General features: G+C 37.9%; 2 protein-coding genes across 4 annotated transcripts in view; one reads left to right on the top strand and one right to left on the bottom strand.

Annotated features, from left to right (window-relative positions):
- Positions 1–20909, bottom strand: part of rab27b (RAB27B, member RAS oncogene family) — a 39101-nt gene extending 18192 nt beyond the window's left edge. Inside the window, exons 1-2 of one of the 3 annotated variants that reach the window (XM_077497711.1) lie at positions 3079–3110; positions 2957–2998 (exon numbers count right to left, since the gene is read on the bottom strand). The gene's annotated coding sequence lies outside the window, so the exon portion shown is untranslated. Of the gene's footprint in view, positions 1–2956; positions 3119–20640 lie in introns of those variants that run through there. The other 2 variants (XM_077497709.1, XM_077497710.1) reach the window with 2 other exon arrangements.
- Positions 20910–23593: 2684 nt separating this feature from the next.
- On the top strand, positions 23594–24723 carry brcc3 (BRCA1/BRCA2-containing complex, subunit 3). The gene has a single exon (XM_077497391.1). It carries the CDS (start codon positions 23759–23761, stop codon positions 24539–24541), a length of 783 nt encoding a protein of 260 aa, XP_077353517.1. The 5' UTR covers positions 23594–23758; the 3' UTR covers positions 24542–24723.
- Positions 24724–25283: the final 560 nt, after the last annotated feature.

The raw sequence follows: 25283 nt of genomic DNA, 5'->3' as shown, positions 1-25283 counted from the left end.
TGTAACATAAAGTTGTACTTGCATTGCCACAGTCCAAAGTTGAGTGGGTAAAGCATATGCACGTCTCTATTAAATACCTCATAAAAGAGCAAGTGAGAATGTAAAAGCAAATTTGATGCATTTGCTGAACAGGAGTTACTCAAAAACACTCAACACCTGCAGCTATTGACTTTTCTAACATTGACAGGCTTCACAGACAACATCATGCTGCAGATATGTTTCCCTCTGCAGTCAAACCTGTTTAAAAGTATTCCCGTACTTCCTTCTGCATTGCTGCTGACTACTTTACATCGAACCAGACTGCCAGTCACCTTAAACAAAACAATTCACTCAAGACAACGTTTGCATTGTACACATAACGCAAAAGGAAATGTTTCATCATTTTCTTTTCAGATGAGTGTTTTATGATTCACAATACATTTGCAGCATCACTAACAGTGAAAGAAAATGTTCTGGTGACTTGAGCGTGACAACACATTCAAATCTGGTGAGGTAAAAAACGGTTACAATGTGAAGGATTCGGCTTTATAATCACATGTGACGTTACTACCAGTTTAGTAGTGATCAGCTGAATTTCATGACCTTGCCTGATACGAACTGCAGTGCACAACCACAACAAGTAACAAGTAATGCGAATCCAAACATCATCTCTCCGCTTAGTGAGAAAAATATGCAGCGAGCCTACAATAATAGGTCTACTGTGTCCTATTCAGTTACCAACTGCATTCTTTATTTGTTGCCTCCTTGTTTTGTGTTTTGGCATCTCACTGCTTGCTTACAAGCATAACAAGACGCACACTGCAATTCAACAATGGAATGACACAGCTGATAATATATTTTTCCCAGTCCTCAAAACAAATATTATGCAAGTACTCCTTTGCCATAGGGGAAAATGGTGGTTACTACAAGAAAATCAATAATGCATGCTGTGGCGTTTTGTGATATGCTCTGGTATTAGTTGTAATTGCACAAACATCAACTCATTATCTATAGTATGCTACATATCTCATGCAGGGTAGCTGGAAACTGGAAGTTATCCAGACTGAAACAGTTTGAGGCTAAGCACGGTCAACCTGTACAAACTGTTCCCACTGACACTGGCAAATACAAGCCATTTAGTGTTCCACTTTTCCAATCTCATGACAGTGGGAAGAAAAGGAAAAAAAAAAAAAAAACAGCAGGCCCCAAATGCCAGTGAAACTACATGCTAACGGGCCACTTAGTCAAATGGCAGGATCTTTTTTTTTTTTTTTTACTTGGGAAGACTGGCAAGTGACAAGTGAATGAGTTAAAAGGAAATTTCAATGTTAAATTCCTTCCTATATAATTCCAAATTCAAGTTTGCTTTCTCATTTGCATCTGCATCTAATCAGTAACAAGACGGACAAATGTAGCAGGTGGTGACCGGTTCTATAACTACTTCCTGCTTTTGCATCTAAGAATCATGGGAAATGTCCTCCTATCCACTGCGGTTGCCAGTTGCTAACAACGCAAGCTGAGCTTTCTAGCGGTATAGTTCCAGTGTTACAATACAAGCCAGCTTCCAATAGCACTGTTGAACAGTCAACCAAGATAGCATTTAGCATTAGCGATTGATGCACGTCTTGTCAGTTTGGTGCCATGTTTGAATGGGAATTTCTATCTATATGTGATATTGTTTTGTAATTGAACAGCTTTTCCTTTATGCATATCGCTGGCATCGATAGGCATTGTACATTGTTTTTAAAAAAATAAAAAATAAAAAAAATCTAAAAACAAAAACAAAAACATATTTTGTCCTAAAAATGGCATTTTTGTCATACATCTGGTTACGAAATGTGCGCTCCAATGTGCCCAAGATTAATACATTTATTATTACTACCACTGTTATTATAAAACGTATTATTATTATCACAGATATTTACTAATATGGATGGATGGATTTGGTTATCATTATTATTCATTCCCCAGTAAAAAAAAACAAAAAACAAAAAAACACCCACATAAAGGAACAGGGACAACCTGCAAACAGATACACAGGAAGCTGAGCTGAGACTCAAACCCCAGACCTCTCAACTGAGGCAGTCAAGCACTCCTTCACCTTGCTGAGATTTACCTTATATACATAAATACAGTACGTATTGTAAATTGTTGTGAGTGAACTCAAAAAAGAACATTTCCAACATACTGGTTATTATAGAGTGTTGATTATTTTGTATGCATGAATTCATGTTTTGTTTAGGACACAGTATCTGATTATGTCTAATCTGATTACTGTAATTAGATAATGTCTGTGGTGTAGGAACTGCAAGGCATCAAAGTAAAAGGTGTTTCTGATATTTTAGTGACCTCATTCAGCAACATGAGAGAGGAAGTATTCTGTCTTATTATACAACTTAGCACTGCAGTAATACATTGCTACCAAAGCTAACGACAACCACAATAAGGAACATAAAGTACTCTAGTCTTTTTAAGGGAACATTTTGTGTGTGATTTTACTGGCTTGAACATTTTGGGCGAAAGACTAACCTACGTGACAATAACTCTAGTTGTGTCTTTAAGTGATGCAAAATTGATGATTTAATTAAGAAAGCAGCATGATGCTAAAAGAGTTTGACCACCAGTTCCAAAATTTACACAACCATTTTGTTCAACTTAAACCTCACAAACCGTCATTTTTTGCTGCACATCATCACTTGATCACGAGACTGGAGAGAAGATTCATGACCACCCTCTGTGCCTGCAGGTCTGCTTCTTGCAAGTTCCATAACCAAAAGGCAACCAGCAGTTTTCAAAGAAAAGGGTGTGATCAGATTCCACAGCTGCACACAAACATTTCACATTTTCCTGTACAGATACAAACAATCACGCCGCGTCTTATGTCTTCGTTGCTACTTTTCGACAACCGCCCTCCCCCTGCATTCATCTAGTGGCCTGTCACATGCATCCATCTCCGTGGCTTCAAGGCCCGACTTACCGCTCACTTGGTCCTCAGCTGATTCAACAGTGCCGCCGGGTCCTGGAGCGGGAAAGGAGGCGTCAGGGGAGCAGCTGACCAGCAGCCTCGCATCGACACACACCAACTAACTGTTTGCCTACCATTCAGCTGGAGGCAGACGAGGACGAGGAACTTTAACAGCCACTCCCCCCCACCACCACCACCACACGCAGCACCACCGAGTTATCTGATCAGCTGACTTGCTGGCCGGCTGCAGGGAAGGATGAATAACTCGGTTAAAAAGGCCAACCACCTTGCTGTAGCTGTTCTGGTGGTTAACTCGCTAATTCAATAGGTAGATAAAAGAGTACAACAAACCAGTTGAATTACAATTCAATAACTGAATAAAAATGAAAAAACAAACTACTGTGGAACACTATTTTGCAACTGACAACGAAGAGGAGTTAGTAATTGTTGACTGACATGTTTACTCTTCATGTGCGCCATCCTGCTAACCATCTGATATATATATTTTTTTACCTACTGAGTTTTAGTAATTTGAAGGTTTCTCTTTCTTCCTCCCCTGCGATTGTCTCTTCCTTCTGTCTGATTCTACCACTGCTGTGCTGTGTAATTAGAGGGTGGGGCCAGGATATGGTAAACTAGCTCTAGTCATTAACACACAAACACGCACATGCACAAAATCATTTGGAGCAAGTGCAGTGAAGAGCAGCCTCGGGTTATGCAGGTGAAGTAGCAAAGCAGGAAGTATAAAAGACCTGAAATGTGACTGCAGATAATTCTTGAAAGCAGGAAATACATTTTGTATTTGTTACGCAAGTCAACACACATGTTGCGCAAGTAACAGCAACAAATAACCTAAGGCCAATGATAATGTATCCATAGTTTTTGTTCTCTCATATAATTGAATTTTAAATTAGTTAGATGACATTTCCAAGGGAATACAACAGTTTATCAACATTATCGGATTATATACATATTCAGGTCAGAACAATCTTTCAGTAGTCTTTTCACTGCTGGAGAGCTTATGAGCAACCTGTGCTAATATAAGATCGATATAACAATTACATTGTTTTTGCAATTATCTTCGTTGGAGTTTCACTACACACACCACGCTAAATTGTAGCCACCATCTACACTGATAGTGTTAATAATTTCTCACAATAATTAACTTGTTCACTCGCAACCATTTTGAAGCGAAACCCCCTTTGTTCCCGGCTGTTTTACTGGATTTTGACAGATTTTGCAAGGCCCACAGAATATTGCGTTCTATTGCCATAAAAACATGGAACCTACCAAAAGAAGGATTAGAGTATCTTCTTTCATCAGAAAAAAAGTATATTTGTATCTGTTTCTGTTTTGCAGCAATTAGCATTAGAATATAGCTAAGTTTCATCATTATTCACATTCCTGATGAAAACACTGACAAAAATAACTTGTTGCAACATGGCCCTGGCTGATCTCGTATACTCTGCTGCCACCGACTGGCCATTTTATTCAATAGCTATCATTGCGTTAAGCCACCTCTTCATGTCAGAAGCTGTATCAAATCCTGTATATTCTTGAATTTAAAAAAAATGTTTAAAAAATGTATATATACACGTTTTTGGGAGTGAAGGACAAAGTATTTAAAAAAACGTGTTTACACTATTTTGGGTTTGAAAGAGTTAACAACAATGCAATAACAAATAAACAAATAAATATTTGTGGCACTTCATTTTTGCAAGTTTCAAATGATCACATCTCATTCCTTGGAAATCACAATGCCCCCTCACTGTTGAACTACTTTTAAAACAGGCACGTGGGCGACTCATGTGGTCCTTGGGGACTTGTGGTGCCCGTAGGCAGCATATTGAAAATGCCAGTCTACAGTTTATCACTGAACATAGGCAAGACTAAATGTATGATCTTCACAGAACATCCAGCAAACAGAGTATCCCTGAATTATTCTGTCTCTTAAAACTTCTGTTTATTTCATGATTTGCTACAAATATACAAGAATCTGCCTCTATAAATCACGTACTTTTGAAACGTCAATACTCATTTCTCGAGAGTTAAGCTTATGTCTACTGAAATAAATCGTCACAAACTGACTGAATCCTAGTTACGGAAATGCACTATAAAAGATCCTTTCTAAGATCTTATCTCCTCCACAAGATAGAGATGCTGGATATGCCACACTGCTCAAGCACCAGTGCTTCCTTTAACACCCGCCACTGTGAACCCTGGTGATCCCTGGTTAACTGGCCAACTCTTCACTCACACAGACAAATTCACTGGTCCATGTTATGTCTATAAAACGCTCATTGGCAAGACGCCACACGAGATTGGCTCCCTCCTCGCCATGCACAACACCATCTGCACGCCACGTTCCAGCACTTTTATTAACCTCTTTGCTCCGAACATCCTCACCACTTTTGGTCGAGCTTCTTTTCAATGTTACCATTGTAATTCTGTAAATATATCACATTGTACACTTTGTTAAAGTGTTCCCTCGTTTTTCGCGGGTGTTACGTTCCAAGAACTACCCGTGATAATGGAAATACATATGATTTTTTCTTTATTATAAATGCTGTTTCATTCATCATATATGTTCTATATGCACAGTATATATTTTCTATCTCTGGAATAAAATGTCGTGGAGCAACGTGACAAACACCGTTGGAAAGGTCTCGTCGTGACGAATCCGTGGATACCTGTATGTTCCCGGTCAGACGTAGGGTTCGAGAGATGCGGTCGCGCAAAGACCACAACAATAAAAAATAAATAAAAAAAAGCACGCTGTAAAATAATACTGTGAAACAGCGAGGCCGCGAAAGATGAACCCTCGATAAATGAGGGACTACTGTACACTGAACCCACACGTATTACCTACTCACAGATTTTTTTAGGGTGGAGTGGAGGCCAACTCGCATTTTTCGTGGAAATTGCATTTTGATGATATATACTAAGGCTGAACGATTATGGAAAATAATCTAATTGTGATTTTCTTTTTGCCAAAAAATTCCGACTGCGATATATGCGATTACTTTTTTTTCAAGGTCCTTTTCAATTATTATTTTTTTTTAAACGCAACAAAAATAAATAAATAAATAAATAAATAAATAATAATAAATATTTATTTTATTGTACCAAATTTAAGAATAGGTATATAAATACATGATACAGTATATGTAATTCATAAATTCCCTCCCAACAATATTTAAGTGTATTTTATTTTTAGGCTATCAGCCCCGATCTATTAATTCACTTTATGCATTTGTCTTATTTGAGAGATGGATGAACCACTAGTGGCCAAAGTTAGCGGGAGATGTTATTCAGCCTGATGTAACCAAAACTCACCGCTGATTATGGAGACTACCTTTTTAGGAAGACTGGCTGTCAGGAGAGATCTGACTAAAATTTCTTTTATTATAGAGCAAGTTTCCACTTCCTGGAACACTGGATGAGTTGAAAAATGGTACCATTTTGGATGTGCTGTAGAAAGTGGACAAAGCTAGATTATTGCATCCATTTTTGCAGAGTAACCAGTAATGTCATGCTACCCATACATAAAACTGTATGATGACCTGCATAATGTAGCTACAAAATGTGGCAGCATATGACAATACAGTTAAATATTTTATCTGTGTCAAATTAGTAGTGTTTTTGGGACACTTGCTATATACTGCACTTGTATAGCGCATCAACCTGTCGCATGGTCACATAACCAGTAATGACATCATGCGAAATAACGGATAGTTCACAGTATCATTTTGTTCCGCATGATATATTGAAGAGATGTGTGATATGGGCAAGCGGAAAAATAAGAGCACACTCACCAAATTCGAATATTGAACACTCTCTCGCTTTGAGGCGCCAAGTTCGAGCATAGTCATGTATTTCGTCCCATCACATCAGCTGCTGTAAACTGCCCTCATCTACAGCAAGGAAACAGTTACAATCCCTCTGCTCCGATTACTACAATATGAAAAGGGCATCAGGGCCCACAACAATGTTCTAAGATTTCAACATCAAACAAACATGTTGCACCTAGACTAGAGGATGGCAAGTCACAATTCCCAGTGAGCCAGGAAAGGTCTTATTAATGTATTGAACAGAGCACAGATGCACATCTAACATGGAAATGAGCACACAGGAAGGTGGTAAGACAAACACACACTCTCACGCACATGCACACGCAGCAGGCATCAGATTATGGTTCACTGGCCACCCCACAGTAATTGCTGCTATCCCTTTTGACGGCCGAAGGACAATGGTGCGAATGCTTTGCAGGCTAGAGGAGCTTAACCTAGCATTGTATGTGATCATATTCCACTAGAAATCCTGAAAAAAAATAACAATTGACAAAGTACACAATGAATTGATTTTCACTCAGTTACATGCACTATATATATATTTTATCGCTACAGTGCTACTGTGTCTGGTACTAGATTTCGCCTTCACTACAACCTTTAAGGAGGTAACTGTACTTTTATTTGTGCATTCTAATCAGACAATGGAAGTACCGAATTTTCCGCACTATAAGGCACACCGCATTATAAGGCGCACCTTCAATGAATGACATATTTTAAAACTTTTTCCATATATAAGGCGCTACAGTAGAGGCTGGGGTTACATTATGCATCCATTAGATGGTGCTGCGCTAAAGGGAATGTCAACAAAACAGTCAGATAGGTCAGTCAAACTTTATTAATAGATTACAAACCAGCTTTCTGACAACTCCATTCACTCCCAAAATGAATAAACAGCTGTTTTATTATTTTCTCTGAGGTAAAGTATTAGTATTAGCTAGCAATCCAAGATGACGCGATCTTCTGCACATGCGCGGCACCGATCGTGCAGGGTCACCGATAGCGTCTTGACAGCGAGAGACTTGTTGCGGCTCAATATTGATCTATATATAAGGCGCACTGGATTATAAGGCGCATGGTCAGCTTTTGAAAAAATTGATGGCTCTTAGGTGCGCCTTATAGTGCGGAAAATATGGTAGTTAACAAGAGTGCAAGTTACCGTATTTTCACTTGTCACAAGACAACAACAGCTTCTCACAAATAGGACGACATTTATGTGTCGAGACATTCGGAAGCAATATGTGACTCAAAGAACACAATGTCACGTCCAGCCTGTACAATGGAGGTCATTGTAGCGCACCTGCTGATCGTCATGTTCTTCACTGACCACAATGAAGTCAACAAGCCAAGACTGATGACTAATGCTGACAGAAATACCAAGTGAGTTCAACTGAAGCTGGCGTAAACAACACATTAATTGATTAGTGAAGGCAGATAAAAGTGTCTTCGCTCAAGGAGACAAAGAAGAAGACTCAAGTCTGTTGTTTACAATATAGGAAGCAACTTTAAGCTTGATATTTTTATTAAAATGTCAAAATAACTGTTAAACATGTCACAAAATCTATATTTGTAAAGCCAACCATACTTTTCCATTAATCAAGCCATTCGCACAAACTATGTACATGCTGTGAATACATTTTTCATTGAAATTAAACAAAAGATGCTAATGGAAAAAGCAGGACAAAAGAATTGATCTGGCTACAGTTTAAAACATGTATGAACCTCCTGCCTCCTGTGGATTGTATGTATGTGCGTCTATTTGTGAGAAAGTGGGCGAGATGAACGACTGGGGTGGCTTCTTTTATATTTTACAGCATGAAAAGAGGGCTGTCTTGAGTCATGTCATGTGTTTGTCATTTACTTCCATTTGATCATGTTATTCTCGTGTATATTGAGTTTGGTGTCTATTTTTGTTTATTGGGTCTCATGACTTATTTAAAGTTCAAAATAAAACAAAAAACGAAATAAAACAAAAGAAATGAAGAAAAAAATTGTATTTTATAAATGCTCCATTTGCAGTTTAAACGTGGATAGTCTGTATTTATCATTATTACGTTTAGCATGTGAACACAGAAACATTCAAAAAGACGGTTTGAGTGAGGCTAGTCACACCAAGTTGTGGTTATGAAGTGATGCCTTCACTGGAATTTGCGCACATTGTAAATGTAAAATGACTCAACCTCATTAGGTTGTTCTTGGAAGTGTGTCGAGACTAAAATAGCGCGTCATAACCAGCATCCATCCATTTTCTATATTGCACACTCATATTCACAGACACTCAATGGGAAGTGAACCCACACAGCTGATCGGAAGTCAGCAAATTACCCACTTTATCATTTGTCACTCTTAAACATATGCCTGTCAGTGCTCAAGACAAAAAGTGAAGTGAATACATCTCTTGTGACAAATAGGTTAGTCAAAACTACCTGTACAGTATTTAAAGGTTTTGTGAAAGCAAAATATGTATGACTGCCTGTTATATTATATTGAGATGTATAAGGTCTTTCTTTAAAATTATCTGTCAGTTTTTGTGGCGGGAAATTTTATGTATCTAAAGAAGGGATGTAACGATATCCCAACATCACGATACGATATTATCACGATATGAAGGTGGCAATATTTTTGTACATAACAGCAATGCATATAAACCACCTACAATCTCTAATAATATTGAGGCACTTACTTGCTAATGCAAGCACACATTGACCGCTTCACGAGCAAATTAGGTTCACCTTCCTCTGACAATTAGCATAATTTTAAACATAGAAGGCCAAAACATCCCTAATGAAAATTAAATTCCACTAATAAAGTAGCCACTAGAGGGTGCTAGAACTGCACAAATAGAAATCAACCTGACTTTTTAACAGATGTGTTCCTTTTAAATATTGTGAACATGACAACGGCGATATTGTGGCAGTTTTAATATCACGATATCACGATATTGCCCTTATCGTTACATACCTAATCTAAAGTAGTTGTCGTATTGTACTCGGTATCTGAATCAAGAGTTGAGTACTCGAAAAGATATTGAATGATCTGAAGTAAAGTGGTTCAATTATGTGAAACTGGATCATTTTCGACGACACACCTGATTATCTCCAACGGCACATTGGTTGGGAATTACTAAATGTATGAAAATGTATGATGCCTAATATTTCATTTAAATTTTGGATTAAAATGGATAATTGTTCCATGTGTATTGCTCTTGCATTTCTGGTAGCCAACGGGGTTCACCAACATGTTTCAATATTTTCTATTAAGAGATAAAAGAGAAGATAGCTTGTTGGCAACTCAACTACATCTTCAAATATGTGTGAATATTTCATTCCACTAGACTGGAAAAAGCAAACCAAGAGAGAATGGAAATAAGGTGGATGTTTATCAGGAAGTTGCGTTGTCCCTCTGTGGATTCACCCTTTACTCAACATCATGTCATGAATTATGGATTCCTCCTCAAAACCATGCACATATGAAAATTAGCATGTGACTGTTGAAGGCAGCTATGTATTAAGATCAACTCGTTTGAGGGGAAATATCTTTTTGACTTTGATTAAGAGGAGTGGGGAAGAGTTTGGGATGGTTTCTCAGGTTATCCCAATTAAAGGGGGAAGATTGCTCCACATTATTTAAAAAAACATTCAAAAATCAATTTTTATGCACAATGGGGAAAAAGAAGGATCTCACTGTTGATGAAAGTGTTTTGCAAAAGGAACACTGGTGGACCGTGGACATCAATAAAATCAGCATAATGTGAAATAATTTGTGTTTCACTGTGACTAACTGGATAGTTTCATTCCAATAAAGTAATATGTAGGAATGTTTGTCGAGCAAATGTTTCATGTTTCCATAGCAGGCCACTGATGAGCAGCAAAGGTTTTTGTGGCTGCTGTTGTCGTGGTAGCCCACAATCCTCTCAATGCTGAACTCTAAAATATTGCAATCATGCATTAAACTGTATTTTGTCCTCCCAAACCAATTCCAAATAAAAACATTTGCAGTGAACTCGGAAATGCATGATGAATAATGTTCAAACTTTTTCATGGTCCAGATTAGGGATGGACCGATTATACTACAGGCAGGGCCGATTATCATATTTGGGATTTTGGTATTGCCAGTCGCCTTTCTTTTTTCTTTTTTTTTTTTTCTTTTTTTTTTAAATTTAAATCTGACATGAGATGAGATCAATTAAAAATGGTGTAGACTTCAAGGGAACTGCTATTTATTTTTATGATATTTTAAATTTGATTGATTTATTTCAGTTCACTTCATAAAAAAATGCTGCTGCTCTCTACACCTTTTCATTTTGTTTGAAATTGAAATAAAGATAAGTAAAAGTTTAACAATTCAGTAATTTTGAAATATGGGATTTTTTTTTAGTTACTGGATAAAACTATAAGGAGCTATGTAGCTGTTCTTATTAACAGACATGCTGATGACCCTGAGAGCTCCCTGAACAATTTGTTAGAAAAAATAAAGTTGTCTATTGCCGAAGATAACTATTAGAAAAAAAAAATCAAAATTGTGCAAATGTGAACATTTGTTCAATAAACCTCAGATGATCAGATATTTCAAAAACATGTTGGTGTTAGTACGTCTTTTAATTTTATTTTGATGCCAACATTCTCATGTTGTGGCCATCTTTCTGGTTTAGGAGTAAAATTGGGTATGAAGTTGGCTAACTAACAAAACAAGCAACTAAAAAAGCAATACAACTAGTCCTTGCACATTTTTACTTGGCACCTGAGCATTTTTAAATAAAGTCTAAAAAGTGGTGTGATTTTCATACTTGGTTAAAATTTGTGAAATCACACTGTCTCAAAATTGAAGGTGTATGTGTTCTAAAACAGCGGACGTTTGCACACGTAAGTTCGTCACAATGTTGATACATACTGCTGGTGTGTGAGTGTGTCACTCAAGATAATGAGCTGGATAAACGCCCTCCAGCAAGGTATATACATCTAATGTGGCCATCTAAAATAAATTATGTAAACCCATAAGTCAAATTCACAATCCAAGCAAACACTTAGTATTATAAATACTCTTTTGCATAGTTGCTGCGCATACAACATGGTAACTATGCAGAATTCAATAGGTAAATGATTAAGCTGCAGTGTGTGAATAGGAACTGGCAGTGGGCCTTCACCCAGCACTTTGCATTCACAAAAGCAGCTTAGAAAAACACACTGTTGTGTGTTATGTCAGCGGTGTCCAAACTTTTTCATTTGAGGGCCACATACAGAAACTCAAGGGCCACATAATGTTATGAAGAGAAATTGTATTTAGTCCTAAAAATTGTACAAATAATTTATTTGTGCTTTTGCATAGTTAGAAAAATACCGTACTACAGTATATAAATCATTTTATTTGTAAAATGGCAGTAGGGTTAGACTTAGACTTGACTTTATTGATCCCTTTGGGATGGCTCCCTCTGGGAAATTTACATGTCCAGCAGCAATAAGAACAGATAATAAAATAAAAAATAATTCAATCAATAAATAAATAAGGTGAGTACACCAGAGACTGAATTAATAATATTAATAATAATACTAAAAATGAAATAAAAAATAAAAATTCAATCAATCAATCAATAAATAAGGTTATTACAGCAGAGATTGAATTATTAATAATAATAATGATAATAATAATAATGATAATAATAATAATAATAATAATAATTTCAAATTATAGTTTGGGAATTTTTCATTTTAGTTAGTTTTTATTAGTTTTAGTTCTTTAATAAATGCTTAGTTTTAGTTAGTTTCAGTATTAGTATTAGTTGTTTTTAAATGTGTATTACTTGTGCGCAATATTTAAAAAACACCATGGGAGCGATGTCATCTGAAGGTGCATTTCTATTGGCTGCTGCTTGATGACGTCACTTCTGTGTGACATACTTTCAAACATCATTATTCCGGTTGATATCAAAATAAAATCGCACCAAAGAGTAAAACAAAGGACATTTTTGCTATAATTATAGTTTTATTTAATTTTGTAAACATAAAATGTAATTTCATTTAGTTTATGTCTTTTTAAAAAGCATTTTCGTTTTTATTTTATTTCGTTAACGAAATTGTTTTTTTGAATTTTAGTTATTTCATTAGTTTTAGTAAACTTAAATAAACTTTAATAGCGCCTGTGTTTTTCGACACCCTCCCTTTTTTCTTTGACCATCTCCAAACATTTTTGTTTTTATTTTATTTTGACTGAGTCAAATGCCATGTTTAGCATATGTCGCGGGCCACAAAAAAATGGACGGCGGGCCGCAAATGGCCCCCGGGCCGAAGTTTGTATACCACTGGTTTATGTGTTGTCCTTTTTGATTGGTAATAAAATGTTCCATTATTTTATAAAATAAAACAGCGCGACTAAATTTGTGTACTTACACGAACAAGCTGCTTTGCATAGCTACTCTGAAACAAGTAAAGTATGACAAGATTATAAAAAAAAAAAAAAACTATGCTCTAAAATTTAATGACAGTCATTCAGGGTAACAAATTCAAAATATTTGGACTCAATTCTATGATGACTATTTCCTTTTGCGGGCCCTTACATGTAGGAAAGCTCATTTGAGTTGCTGCAACATTTTTGCATTGAAAATAAAACTTTGAGGTGAGTCGTCATTTGTTTATGTTGATGCGTTTTAGCAATATTGTGGTAATTCTGATGTGATAAGTTGATAACTGATACTTTCATACCATAATAAAAGTAGCATGAAATATTCATACTGTTTCACGTTAAATTTTAACATTTTTCCCAACTAAAGTTATGAGCTAAGAACAGAATCACTCGACAAGCATTTGGAATGACACCCACGAATATATGTTTATTTACATAAGTGCAATTTGCAATAGGAAGTAACTTGTGTGATTTGACAGTTACAGCGACTAAAGGCAAATAGCATATTTGTCTTCCTCCTTTGAGAGTTCCGAAGCAAGTGCAGTAGGAGTGAAGGCAGCAGCATCGTGACCAGTAACTCTCTGCACTTGTAAAACATCTCCACACCTCTCCTCCTCCTCCTCCTCATTTTGTATCCCTTCTTCACCTTCTCTCCTTTCAGTCGCTCTGTCTCTGTCACCAGGCAACTAGCCTTTTCTCCCTTATGCTTTCATCGTTTTCTCTCTCATCTTTGTTACTATCTTTTCTTTTATATTACTGTTTTTTGACACACACACACACTTCAAGATTTCACGCTTGAGTGCTTTTTAAGTGAATGAACTCTAAATTGTGTTCAAAGCCTGAGACAATCTATAATTATTATGACGATTATGACGATGATTATTGCGATGGTTATTGGGGCCAGAGCAGTAACAAACAGTTAACATGTAAACAAAAGTTTCAGTTGATGGCACACCATCTGATCCGGGTCCACAAATTATGATTCAGTTTTTAAGTTGACACACCCACTCAAACGGATGTCCGAGTTATCGCCGATTAACAGGTTAACGATCTAGCTCTTTCAAATTGTTTCCGTGTGTTCTTTTAATTACAAATATTTCTATACTAAGTTCAGAGAACCACTGTCTCTCACAAAAAAACTAAAATAAAATAACACATTTAAATGTAAACACTGCCCGAATCCAGCTGGGTTCGGCTCTAGCACCCTCGCGGCCGTTATAAGGAATAAGCGGTCCAGGAAGGAAATATATAGATATAAATGAAAACACAAGTACCGGTAATATGTTTATGAAATGAATGGCTGTGTCACCAACTGTCCATGCAGAGACTGTTGATGAAATTCTGGATAAACTGGAAAACCTCATATGTCCTGGATGCTGTTGCTCCTATTAAATACTAAAGACCATTTCATGCCGACCTAAAACACCTTGGAGGTTCACTATGAACATAATGCCTTTGAAATCAAAGTGCAGGAAAGCGGAGCGAAAGTGTAGAATAACTACAAGTTCAGTTTGACCTGTCAGACAATATCTTTGTACTTTAAACAAAGAGCTAGTAAAAGCTTGACTTTCTGAAATCATTAATATGAACCACAACAATACACGCACACTATTTACTACTGTGGTCGACAAACTCACAAATCCCCCAAATCAAATACCGCCAGAACTCAACAGATACATGTATTGAATTTGCCTGCTACTTCAGTGAAAAAGTTCCCATCAGGTAAAACAAACCCGCAAAAATACAAAATGACTTAAAATTTACAATCACCCAGGAAAAAAATCAATTACCATGACTGATTTGGTTTGATTTGGTTCAGCAGTTAAAACCTTCCACTAGCTAACTCAATACCGTCTGAAGTTTTCAAAACTCAATTCAGCACATTCTTGAACTCAAACGGACATTTTGATAAATTCCAGTTGGGTTTGTGACCTCATCACAGTACAGAAACAGCTCTAATAGAGTACTAAATAATATAAGGATGAACATTGATGCAGCTGCAAAAAAAAAAACTCATCACCCTAAAAAAAAAATATATATATATTAATAACCTACTAGTGTCATCCACAACCACTTCCAGAGGGCATGAGTTAAAGAGTTAGTTCGGATTTTTTTACATGAATCTCTATTTCATCCTCACCTCCAGTGTGTGCGATCATCACTGACTTACCCCTGACAGCGTTCTGTCACACGAGTTCTGGTCCGGTGTTGGACGAGTGGAAAATAGTCCAGCAAGTTGGCTGGGGTCACCGAAATGAAGTGTTTTTCTTCTAAAAACAATGTGTGTTCATAAGAGTGATACATTTCCGAACAAAACCATTACCGCCGACACTATTTTTCTGTTCGTTCGTATCACTGCGCAGCACCCCGCATGCAGCTGATAGACGCGCACTAATCTACAAGTTGTTTGTCTTTTCGAAGGTGCGCGGATCAGCTGTCTGCAGCGTGTCGATCAGCTGTCTACAGGGCGACGCGCAGTGATACGAACGAACAGAAGTAGTGCAGTAGTGCGGTAATGGCATCTGACTTTTTTAAAGGAGTTTAGTGTGCAAATGTATCACTCTTTTGAAAACAAATTGTTTTTAGAAGAAAAACACTTTATTTCGGTGACCCCAGCCAACTTGCTGGACTATTTTCCTCTCGTCCAACACCGGACCAGAAGTCGTGTCACAGAACGCTGTCAGGGGTAAGTCGGTGCTGATCGCACACACTGGAGGTGAGGATGCAATAGAGATTCATGTCAAAAAATGCGAACTATCTCTTTAAGGTATGACAATCTACTATTCGAGGAAAACAATGTTTTAAAGACTGACAATAGAAAGATGAACTTTTTAGGGGAGAATGAAAGGATCTGTTCATAATTCCAAATATAAAGCACATCTGTGAAACACAGTGGCGGTCCTGTCATGGCTTGGCCTCATGATTTTTGAAAAGAGACTCTCTAACCCTCATTAATGGTGGAACACATGATGGGAACTGCAAATGAAATCAAAAGTTGCATGTCGGGCATGACGTCCAATTCATTGCATAAAATGATGCAGCCAAGGAATTTTGGTTAGTTTTTTTAGGTACAGTACAGTATTATGGGTGTTTTGTTTTTTGGCACTGGTTACATACATTTGGTCATGAATTTTCATTTTGGTGTATGTGCCTCCTGACTTTACAAAGCAATGGTGCCTCGATCATGAACTTGCAAAAGGAGTAGGGATGTCCCGATTGGATAATGTGATCGGAAATCGGGCTCGATCACGTGGTTGCTGACTAGGTTAGCCCATCAATTTGTGTTAAGTAGCATGCTTTATAACGGCTACAGTAGGTTCTTCAAAAATAAAGCTCTTGTGAAAAATTAATACTGTATACTGGTTAATAATAGGACATCCCTAAAAAGGACACTTCAACTCTACTGCAAGGACTCAAATTGGCAATCTTACAAACTATTGAGGAGCAGTGTGCCAACCTAATGAAACAATAAAAGGGATAAACTATCCAAAAAATAAGACTGTGATAGTAAATCAGACCTTGTTACTGTAACAACATACTGCTTGGAGACAATGAGATTTTATCTTCAGTATGATACCATCAGTGTTCTATAGATCAACATGCAGGCTTAAGAGTCATTAAAAAAGCCCTACTTCATAAGGAGTGCCGCTCCATGAGAAGTCGTAATCATGGTGCTTTACGACTGAAGATAAAAGTGGCAGCTGAGGGGAAGAAAATGTACTTCCAAGTGCAAGCTACAATATTGATCTGCCAGTATTTTTTTTCACATTCCTGAGTGTCATCCCCTCATTTATTCATTTCCTGCTCTCTGTTGAGCTTTTTATTTTATATTCATGGTCAACTATTTATTTGTATGTATATTTGTTGGCATCAGTGTTCCTGTCTGCACACATAGAAGCCAACACAGGAGGAAAAAGAATGTAAGACGAAACAAATTACTCAGAAACAATTGCTTCTTGTTTTGCTGGGTGGTGGTACAGTAGCACGTCCTTTCTTGGCTTGAGGCAGCTTTTTAATGTTTACGGCTACACATCATCAAGGCATGAGATCTGTGCGAATGGAAACAGACAGCTGTGCTGTGCTCTTACCAATTAGCACACTGCAAAAGCAGATTCCTCAACAGGTGAGCTCAAAAATGAAAATGCAAAAAGACAAAGGGCTTTAAACATCACCAATTTTGGAACTGCTTACCTGGCGATAACCTTGTAATTCCTGGTAAGATCCTGAGAGGACACACACCTACCGTGGAGAGACTAAGAATCCATTCAGTAATAAATGAATAGAGTAACTACCTGTATAGGAGGTCTGGATTAGGAAAATGTGGGGCAGGTACAGACAACGGATAGACAGATCGATGTCTATAGTTGGGAAAGAAGCCTCGCACTCAGCTGAATCAATACATATTTGGTATGTTTCTGCAATTATTGCTATTTTCTGATCTATCAGAAACAGATGTAAATATCTGCAAAATAAGTTAGGGGTAGGTTGATTGTGTGTTTCTTATCCATTAAATCAGATGTAAGAAAAATTGTTTGACGGCCTTAAATCAGACATAAATAATAGAGTAGAAATGTACTGCTATGGAATGAATTCCACCACACAAACTTCTCTAATTCAACTTTATTCTGGGCTGTGGCTAATTTTGACACTTTAAGAACGAATAAAGTTGGTGGTGAAAGGTTTTAAACCAAAGTTAAAAGTAGCCTCCCCATTGAAAGGGGTCTTGGTTTTAATAGTACAATATTCATTTATTTCCTGTTAGAATGAACCTCTCAACCAACAGAGTTTCAGTCTAAAGATGAACCTGGCACATTAGAGTTTATGTCGCACGATCGTTTCAACAAGCCAATTGAGGGTTGGTGGAGAAGTCTCTGTCAATAGATGTGGCGGGTGAATGGACAAACACTCTGTATGTCGCGTCCATTGTCTGCCCTTTTTACAAGTTCTACAAACTATACGTAGTAAATTACTAATAGCTAGCCTCTCAAGCTGCCAAATGGGAAAAATAAATTGCACAAATGTGTTCTCCATCGAGAACTTTCAATGCCATTCTTGGCTTAGAAGTCATTTTGTCTTTTTTTTTCAGAAAAAAAAGAAGAAAAAAGTAAGTAATTTTCTCATGACCCTGTTGCAATGTAAACGTCCACACATGACATGACTTTGCTATTGTTCAAAAGCTTAAAGTTGTTGTGTACTTGCAAAACAAGCATGTTGGAGAAATAAGACTTTTTTTTCAGTGGCTATACATGGACTATGTGGTAGAATACGAGTTCATAATCAATGCAGTTGCTAAGTCCCCCAGTCCAGCATTTAAAAGGCGCACAACAGCTAGTCATTGACCTTGTATTTGTGAAAACACGGTTATGCCTTGACCCCCTACACTATAAAACATGAATCCAATCTCCCAGATTAGTTCTTCAAAGAAATATTTCACTTAATTAATTCTGTCTAAACTCAGTAATATCACTCGGACTGCACTTGACCTGAGGAGTACAAGAGTGGCCATGTGCTCACAACCTCGTGCAAGTCTTTCTTCCTGTGCATTAATCATCTTTGAGACTGAATCCTGCTGGAGCAGGAGGAAGAAGAGAAAGCCAGATGACAACAGGGAGGAGGTTAAAGCAAGGAATAGAAGATAACCAGGAAATATCCCAAAGTATGTGTGTGTGTGCAGCTACTTGGTTATTGCATTGCAACTCAAAACCGAAACCTTAAAGAACATCAGATTTGAGCATATATGGATAACTAGTAGTAAACATGGATAGGAAAACAAATGGAAGCACGCCTTTCCTCCTCTGGAATTGCACAACAATCCTTTTCCATTAACTAATAAAAACTGATTTTAAAAAAGTGACCACTTATTGTAAATTTAATGTTCAAGTTCCATTTTGAGCACATGCGTGACTTTCCATCTTGAAATTGTACTAGAGATGTGAAACAGCAGATCTGCAAAAAGCTCAAGGGATACCAAATGCATTAGTAACCCAATATAGGAAGCTTGCACTAATTACCCATTCCACCTCCATTCAGAGATTTAGGAATCAACAAAAACCTTGAGTCTGACAACCAAATGCAGAAAATGACTCATTATTGTCATAGCGTATGGGGGACCTCTGTGTAGTGTGTGTGCGAGCCTGAGTGTGGTCTTGATTTATGAGGCCAACTGTCTTGACAACTGACTCTGACACGGAAACACTCAAAACATTCAGAGATTTTTCCCAAAAGAAAAGTACATGCCTTCTGTTCTAAGTATATGCTTACTGTTCTTATAGTGTGCAGTGTACTTGAGATGATTAACACAGCACACCACAACTGTCCAAACAACGGCCCGGGGACCATTTGCAATCCGCTACCCATTTTTCTGCGGCCCGCAGCATATAATTAAAAATGACATTTGACACGGCCCACAAGGCTTTTTTAGAGTAAGCAAATATGGTGGAGTTAGCCAGAGTGAGAAAGGATGCCACTACTAAAAAAAATAAATAAAAATAAAATAAAAAATAAATAAATAAAAAAGTTGATATACTGAGTTTTTCTAACTATGTAAAGATGCAAATAAACTATATGTGACTAAAATAAAATAAATTACCTTCAAAACAATGTCAAATACAGATAATTTAATAATCAAAAATTGTTTTAAAAAACAAACAAAAACAAAACCTTTCTGCTCTGTGTCAAGTTCTGATTTATGAACATTAATGATCCTCATGTATGTAACCGTTTTAAAAATTGTAACAGCACTACAACTGGCTCTTTTTTGGTTATGAATGTGGATATGACATTTGGTCACTGTTTAGTGAAATTTGTTAAACGTGAACTCTGCTGATTTTACATGATCTCCCATAATGCAATGCAGCACAACAGTTCAGTCCTGTAGATAAAAATTACATTACATTTTTTGATTGAATCAACTGAATATTCTGTGAGAATTAGGAACAGTTAATGTTTTTACGCTACAGAAACATACTTCAAACATATATTTGAAATGATTCCTAACCACTTGTCAAAAATCTGATTTTGAGTGTCATTTTTTGTTAAACCACAAAGAATCGAGACCAAACTGTTGATCCAATATTCACAATCTATGTCCTTCCTTAATTGAAGCTGAGGATGTCCAAGGATAAATTCCACATAAGCTGCAAAAATCAAACTGCAAGGACACTGTGCTCTGAGTCAATTTGATATCACTGCTTTCTTTCTTTCTTTTTTAACACGTCGGTTCGTTGCATGTGCGGCATAATATTTAGTAAAAAAAAAAAAAAAAACACTGGCTTTGAGATGCTGCAGAGCCGCTGTGGCTGTTCCACTCCACAGCTGAGCCCCTATCAGCCCTGCGCCTGCCGGGTTATGACTCATAGTCCGCCGCCTGCCTTCCACTGATGCTCCAAGCCACAAGTAACACGGAAACGCTCCAGTAAACAATCCCCCGTCAACGAGGCGGCTGTATCTTACCTTTGACGTTGGCGAAACAAACTCAGATCTCCCTCGCAGGTGGCTGCTGCTCTCTGGCCAGTTCGTCTCCTCTTCCTCCTCCTCCAAGACGTCGCATCGCTCCCACGGTCCTTTTCCAGAGGGAATTCCGCGTACAGAGGGGCCGAGGTGCACAGAAGTCGATTTAAGTCTCAACTGAGGGACTCACTAACAAGTGGACCTCAAAATTATGGAGGAAGCTTGCTTTATGCTTTGTTTTCCTGGGGTGGAGGGTTGACGTTGTTGACGCATTCAGGGACACCTCGGAAACTTGAGACTTATCGCCCCATTCCTTTTTGGTAGAGTGGGAAATATCTATTAGTTTAGTATTTTTTATTCTTCACGTAAGAATAAATATTAGTGACTGTAATTTTATAAATAGCGATGTAATAGTAATGTAGAAAACATTTTGAAAGATCCTTTGACACCGTTTGCAATCAGACAGGTTATTGTTCTTCTTTGGCAGTGTCACAACAAAGTTAGCAGTAATATTTTTAATTATGTTTAAAATATAATGTATATTAGTAATAATAATAATAATTTTTTTTTATTTTTTTATTTCTATCTTGTAATGTGTGCTTGTGTTGTATAAATTGTTTTATAGACCTTTTATCTGACATTGACAGATATTTAACGAAATAATTTTAAAAATCTGTATGGCATTCCGTTTTCATTGCGGAATTAACATTTGTCAACAGCTGAAATAAAGTAAGAGACCTTCCAGGGTCCTAGTGCTCAAAAATGTTTGGCATTTATTTCTGTTTTGATATTCAACAGGTGATGACATGCAGTCAGTGATACAATTTTGATGCTGATGAAGGGGAACATCCATCCATCCATCCATTTTCTTGACCGCTTATTCCTCACAAGGGTCGCGGGGGCTGCTGGCGCCTATCTCAGCTGGCTCTGGGCAGTAGGCGGGGGACACCCTGGACTGGTTGCCAACCAATCGCAGGGCACACAGAGACGAACAACCATCCACACTCACACGCACACCTAGGGACAATTCGGAGCGCCCAATTAACCTGCCATGCATGTCTTTGGAATGTGGGAGGAGACCGGAGTACCCGGAGAAGACCCACGCGGGCACGGGGAGAACATGCAAACTCCACCCAGGAAGGTCCGAGCCTGGACTCGAACCGGAGACCTCAGAACTGGGAAGCGGACGTGCTAACCACTCGACTACCGTGCCGGAAGGGGAACATTATTTATTTATTTATTTACTGTGTTTCTATACATTTTTTTTTACAATGTTAATAAATATATGTCGACGTTACTGATTTTCTCTTATTTATAGGTATGCAAAATTCATCTGGATACCCAGTGTACATAGGCCAGATACTTTTTTTTACTGGTTCTGGCAATGGCGGATATGGTCCGATATTGTGCTGAACTTTCACTCTTTATTGACTCTGACTCTATCACATGAAGTGTCATCCTACTGCTTGTGTACCACTAACAGTACTGAGCTTTAAAGCATTTCATATCGAATGCCATTTCTACACGACTCAAAAATCAGTATTTATATCAGGTATTTTAATGCTGACAAACAACATTTTCTTCATGCTTTTCTACTGACTGCTCCTCATTTGATATTTAAATTTTTAATTGCATTAGTTGCATCTCCGTTGTCATGGATACCACCCTTCCTTGCATGATGTGCCCAAGCAAAGCTTTATTAAACCACATTGCATGTGGGTGTGCACACATGTGCACTATTCAGAAGACAAACACGTTTAATTGATTCACCTTTGAGTGTGTGCCTCTGTGTGTCGTCCATGCTGATCCCACGCCATGGTTAAAATGTGACCGACCTGTTGCCATGGAGACATGAAAGCAGCTTTGACAGGTTGTTTTATTTTAATGCAGAAAGAATTGCATCACAGACTTACTGTATGTCTCTGTCACAGACTTACTGTATGACTGCATACTTATTTCATACTTACATATAGTCAAAAGTTTAGACACACTATAACCATTGGATTACATAAAAATAGTCTTGGACCTGGCAACTATCCCCTTCCTCTAGTAAGCCCTATATCCATACATTTTCTCCAACATTCATCCTCATTAGGGTGTCACAGGTGAGCAGAAGCATCACAGCTGGTTGGGCGAGAGACGGCGTGCTTGGTCACTTCATTGAAAAACAGACATAAGTATTGGTTGCATTTACTTTGTTGATTCTTTTGTGATTAGGGCTCAGAAGAACTAAATTACAGATAATTGATTATTTAGCAATCTCTTTAAAAGAAAAAAAGGCCACACCTTGTAATAATAATAATAATAATAATAATAATAATAATAATAATAATAATAATAATAATAATAATGAACAAACATGAACCATCGCTTTTCAAAAACGCTGGCCCTGTCCAGAGTTGAGGCGAGCTGAAAGTCAGGCAAATAAACCACATTATGCACAACCACTAAATCCAAGCGTGACATCTAGTGGTGAAATTTAGACAAATTTTAAGGATCATCGCTGATTTAGATTTTTTTTTTTTTTTACGTGAATAATTAATTTAGGAGTAGTAATAGTAGTTGTAGTATTAGTAGTTGTTGTTTTAAAGCGGGTAATAAATCATGATTAATTAAAATCAAATTTATCCAGCTCAACCATCATTGATGCACTTTTTATTTGTATTTTTTTATGGGGCCTAACTGTTTAATAGTTTGTTTGATGCAACTCTATTACAGATAGTCGAACCAGACGTCGAATTGATCAGTGATAAAGAATACTCTATTTTTATTCAACAACTAATATAATGTTAATCTTACTCAACTTCAGTGACAGGGTTGCAAACCAACCGTTATTGTTAAATAAATAAATAAAATAAATTGCTAGCTGTATAGCTGCTGAACAAACTAGCCTATATCATAAACACGCGTACGTGTCCGTATTTTGTACATATTGTGCGAGATTTAGTGAGGGGCATGTCCTCTAAGTTAGTGAGCGGAACCTTTCACTGACCGTTGCGTCAACTCGGACCTCTTTAGCTGAAGCGCAAGACAATGCGGAAGTAAACCGTGTTACCGATTATCTACGGTGACTAGTACTTTTTAACGTCTTTCTCGTTTAAAAATTGATTTGAAGAGCGGAATGGCAGTCAGCGCGGTACATCTGGAGTCGGACGCCTTCCTGGTGTGTATGAATCACGCTTTGAGCACGGAGAAAGAAGAAGTGATGGGTTTGTGTATCGGAGAGGTAGAAGTCACCCGGATCGTCCATATCCACTCCGTTATCATCCTCCGTCGCTCGGACAAGAGGAAAGACCGGGTGGAGATCTCTCCGGAGCAGCTGTCTGCTGCCTCCACGGAGGCCGAGAGGCTGGCCGACATGACGGGCAAGCCGATGCGAGTGGTAGGCTGGTACCACTCTCATCCGCACATCACCGTGTGGCCCTCGCACGTCGACGTCCGGACTCAGGCGATGTACCAAATGCTGGATCAGGGCTTCGTGGGCCTCATCTTCTCCTGCTTCATCGAGGACAAAAACACCAAGACGGGCCGCGTCTTGTACACGTGCTTCCAGTCGGCCCAGGCCCAAAAGGGATCCGAGTACGAGCGTGTGGAGATACCAATCCACGTCGTCCCGCGCGAGGCTATCGGTAAAGTTTGCCTGGAGTCGGCCGTGGAGCTGCCGCGGATTTTGTGCCAGGAAGAACAGGACACGTACCGCAAGATCCACAGCTTGGCCCACTTGGACCCGGTCACCAAGATCCACAACGGGTCTGTATTCACCAAGAACCTGTGCAGCCAGATGTCGGCGGTGAGCGGACCGCTGCTCCAGTGGCTGGAGGATCGTCTGGAGCAGAACAAGCAGAGTATCGCGGAGCTGCAGCGAGAGAAGGAGAGGCTGACGCTGGAACTGAGTGCCCTCTGAGTCGGGGGATGATGGGGGCAACTGAGTGGATTTCTGTTTGTGTTTGACCACTTAACATGCAGTGGTCAAACAGAGGACGTTCTAACCCATATGTTTGAATAAGCATCATTTAAAAGAAATGTGCCTTTGGACTGATGGATGCACTGTTGTACTTACTGTATATAAAGAATATGGGATATAAAGTTCTTGGTCTTATCGTATTATTCTGTACAATACAAAAGGCAAAGTAATTCGTACTGGAACCTGAAACTTCATATCGTTAACTGCTGACTGAAAAAATAAATATTGGTAGTAAGAAATAAGAATAATATTGGAGGGGGGAAACTTTGAAACAAAACCACGTTGTTGGAAACGGTTTTAAAATATGATTGAAATCTTGGTGTATTTTTAAATAAATTAGAAATAAAAATTTAATTTGTCCATCCATCCATCCATCCATCTTCTTGACCGCTTACTCAATGTTTACGTAAACTCTGAACTGTGACAAATTGTATTGCAGCTACTGTATAAATATCTAAATTTCAGAGAAAGTAATTTTCCTTCTATTTAACATAAACAATAGGTCTTTTTTTTTGTTTTTCCTGTTAATGACAACTTATGTAGTCAAGTGGATGCAAGTCAAGCACACCGCTTTGACAGTTACAAATTTCCCAAGTTCCTAGGTAAACAGGTGCATCAGTATGAAGTTTACTGTAAAAAAACAAACAAAACAAAAACAAAAAAACTTGAAAGATTTCACTAA

The sequence above is a fragment of the Festucalex cinctus genome, chromosome 15 (genome assembly GCF_051991245.1).
Source record: "Festucalex cinctus isolate MCC-2025b chromosome 15, RoL_Fcin_1.0, whole genome shotgun sequence".
Lineage (NCBI taxonomy): Eukaryota > Metazoa > Chordata > Actinopteri > Syngnathiformes > Syngnathidae > Festucalex > Festucalex cinctus.
The sequence above is the reverse complement of the archived record's forward strand: the minus strand, read 5'-3'. Positions and strand labels throughout refer to the sequence as shown.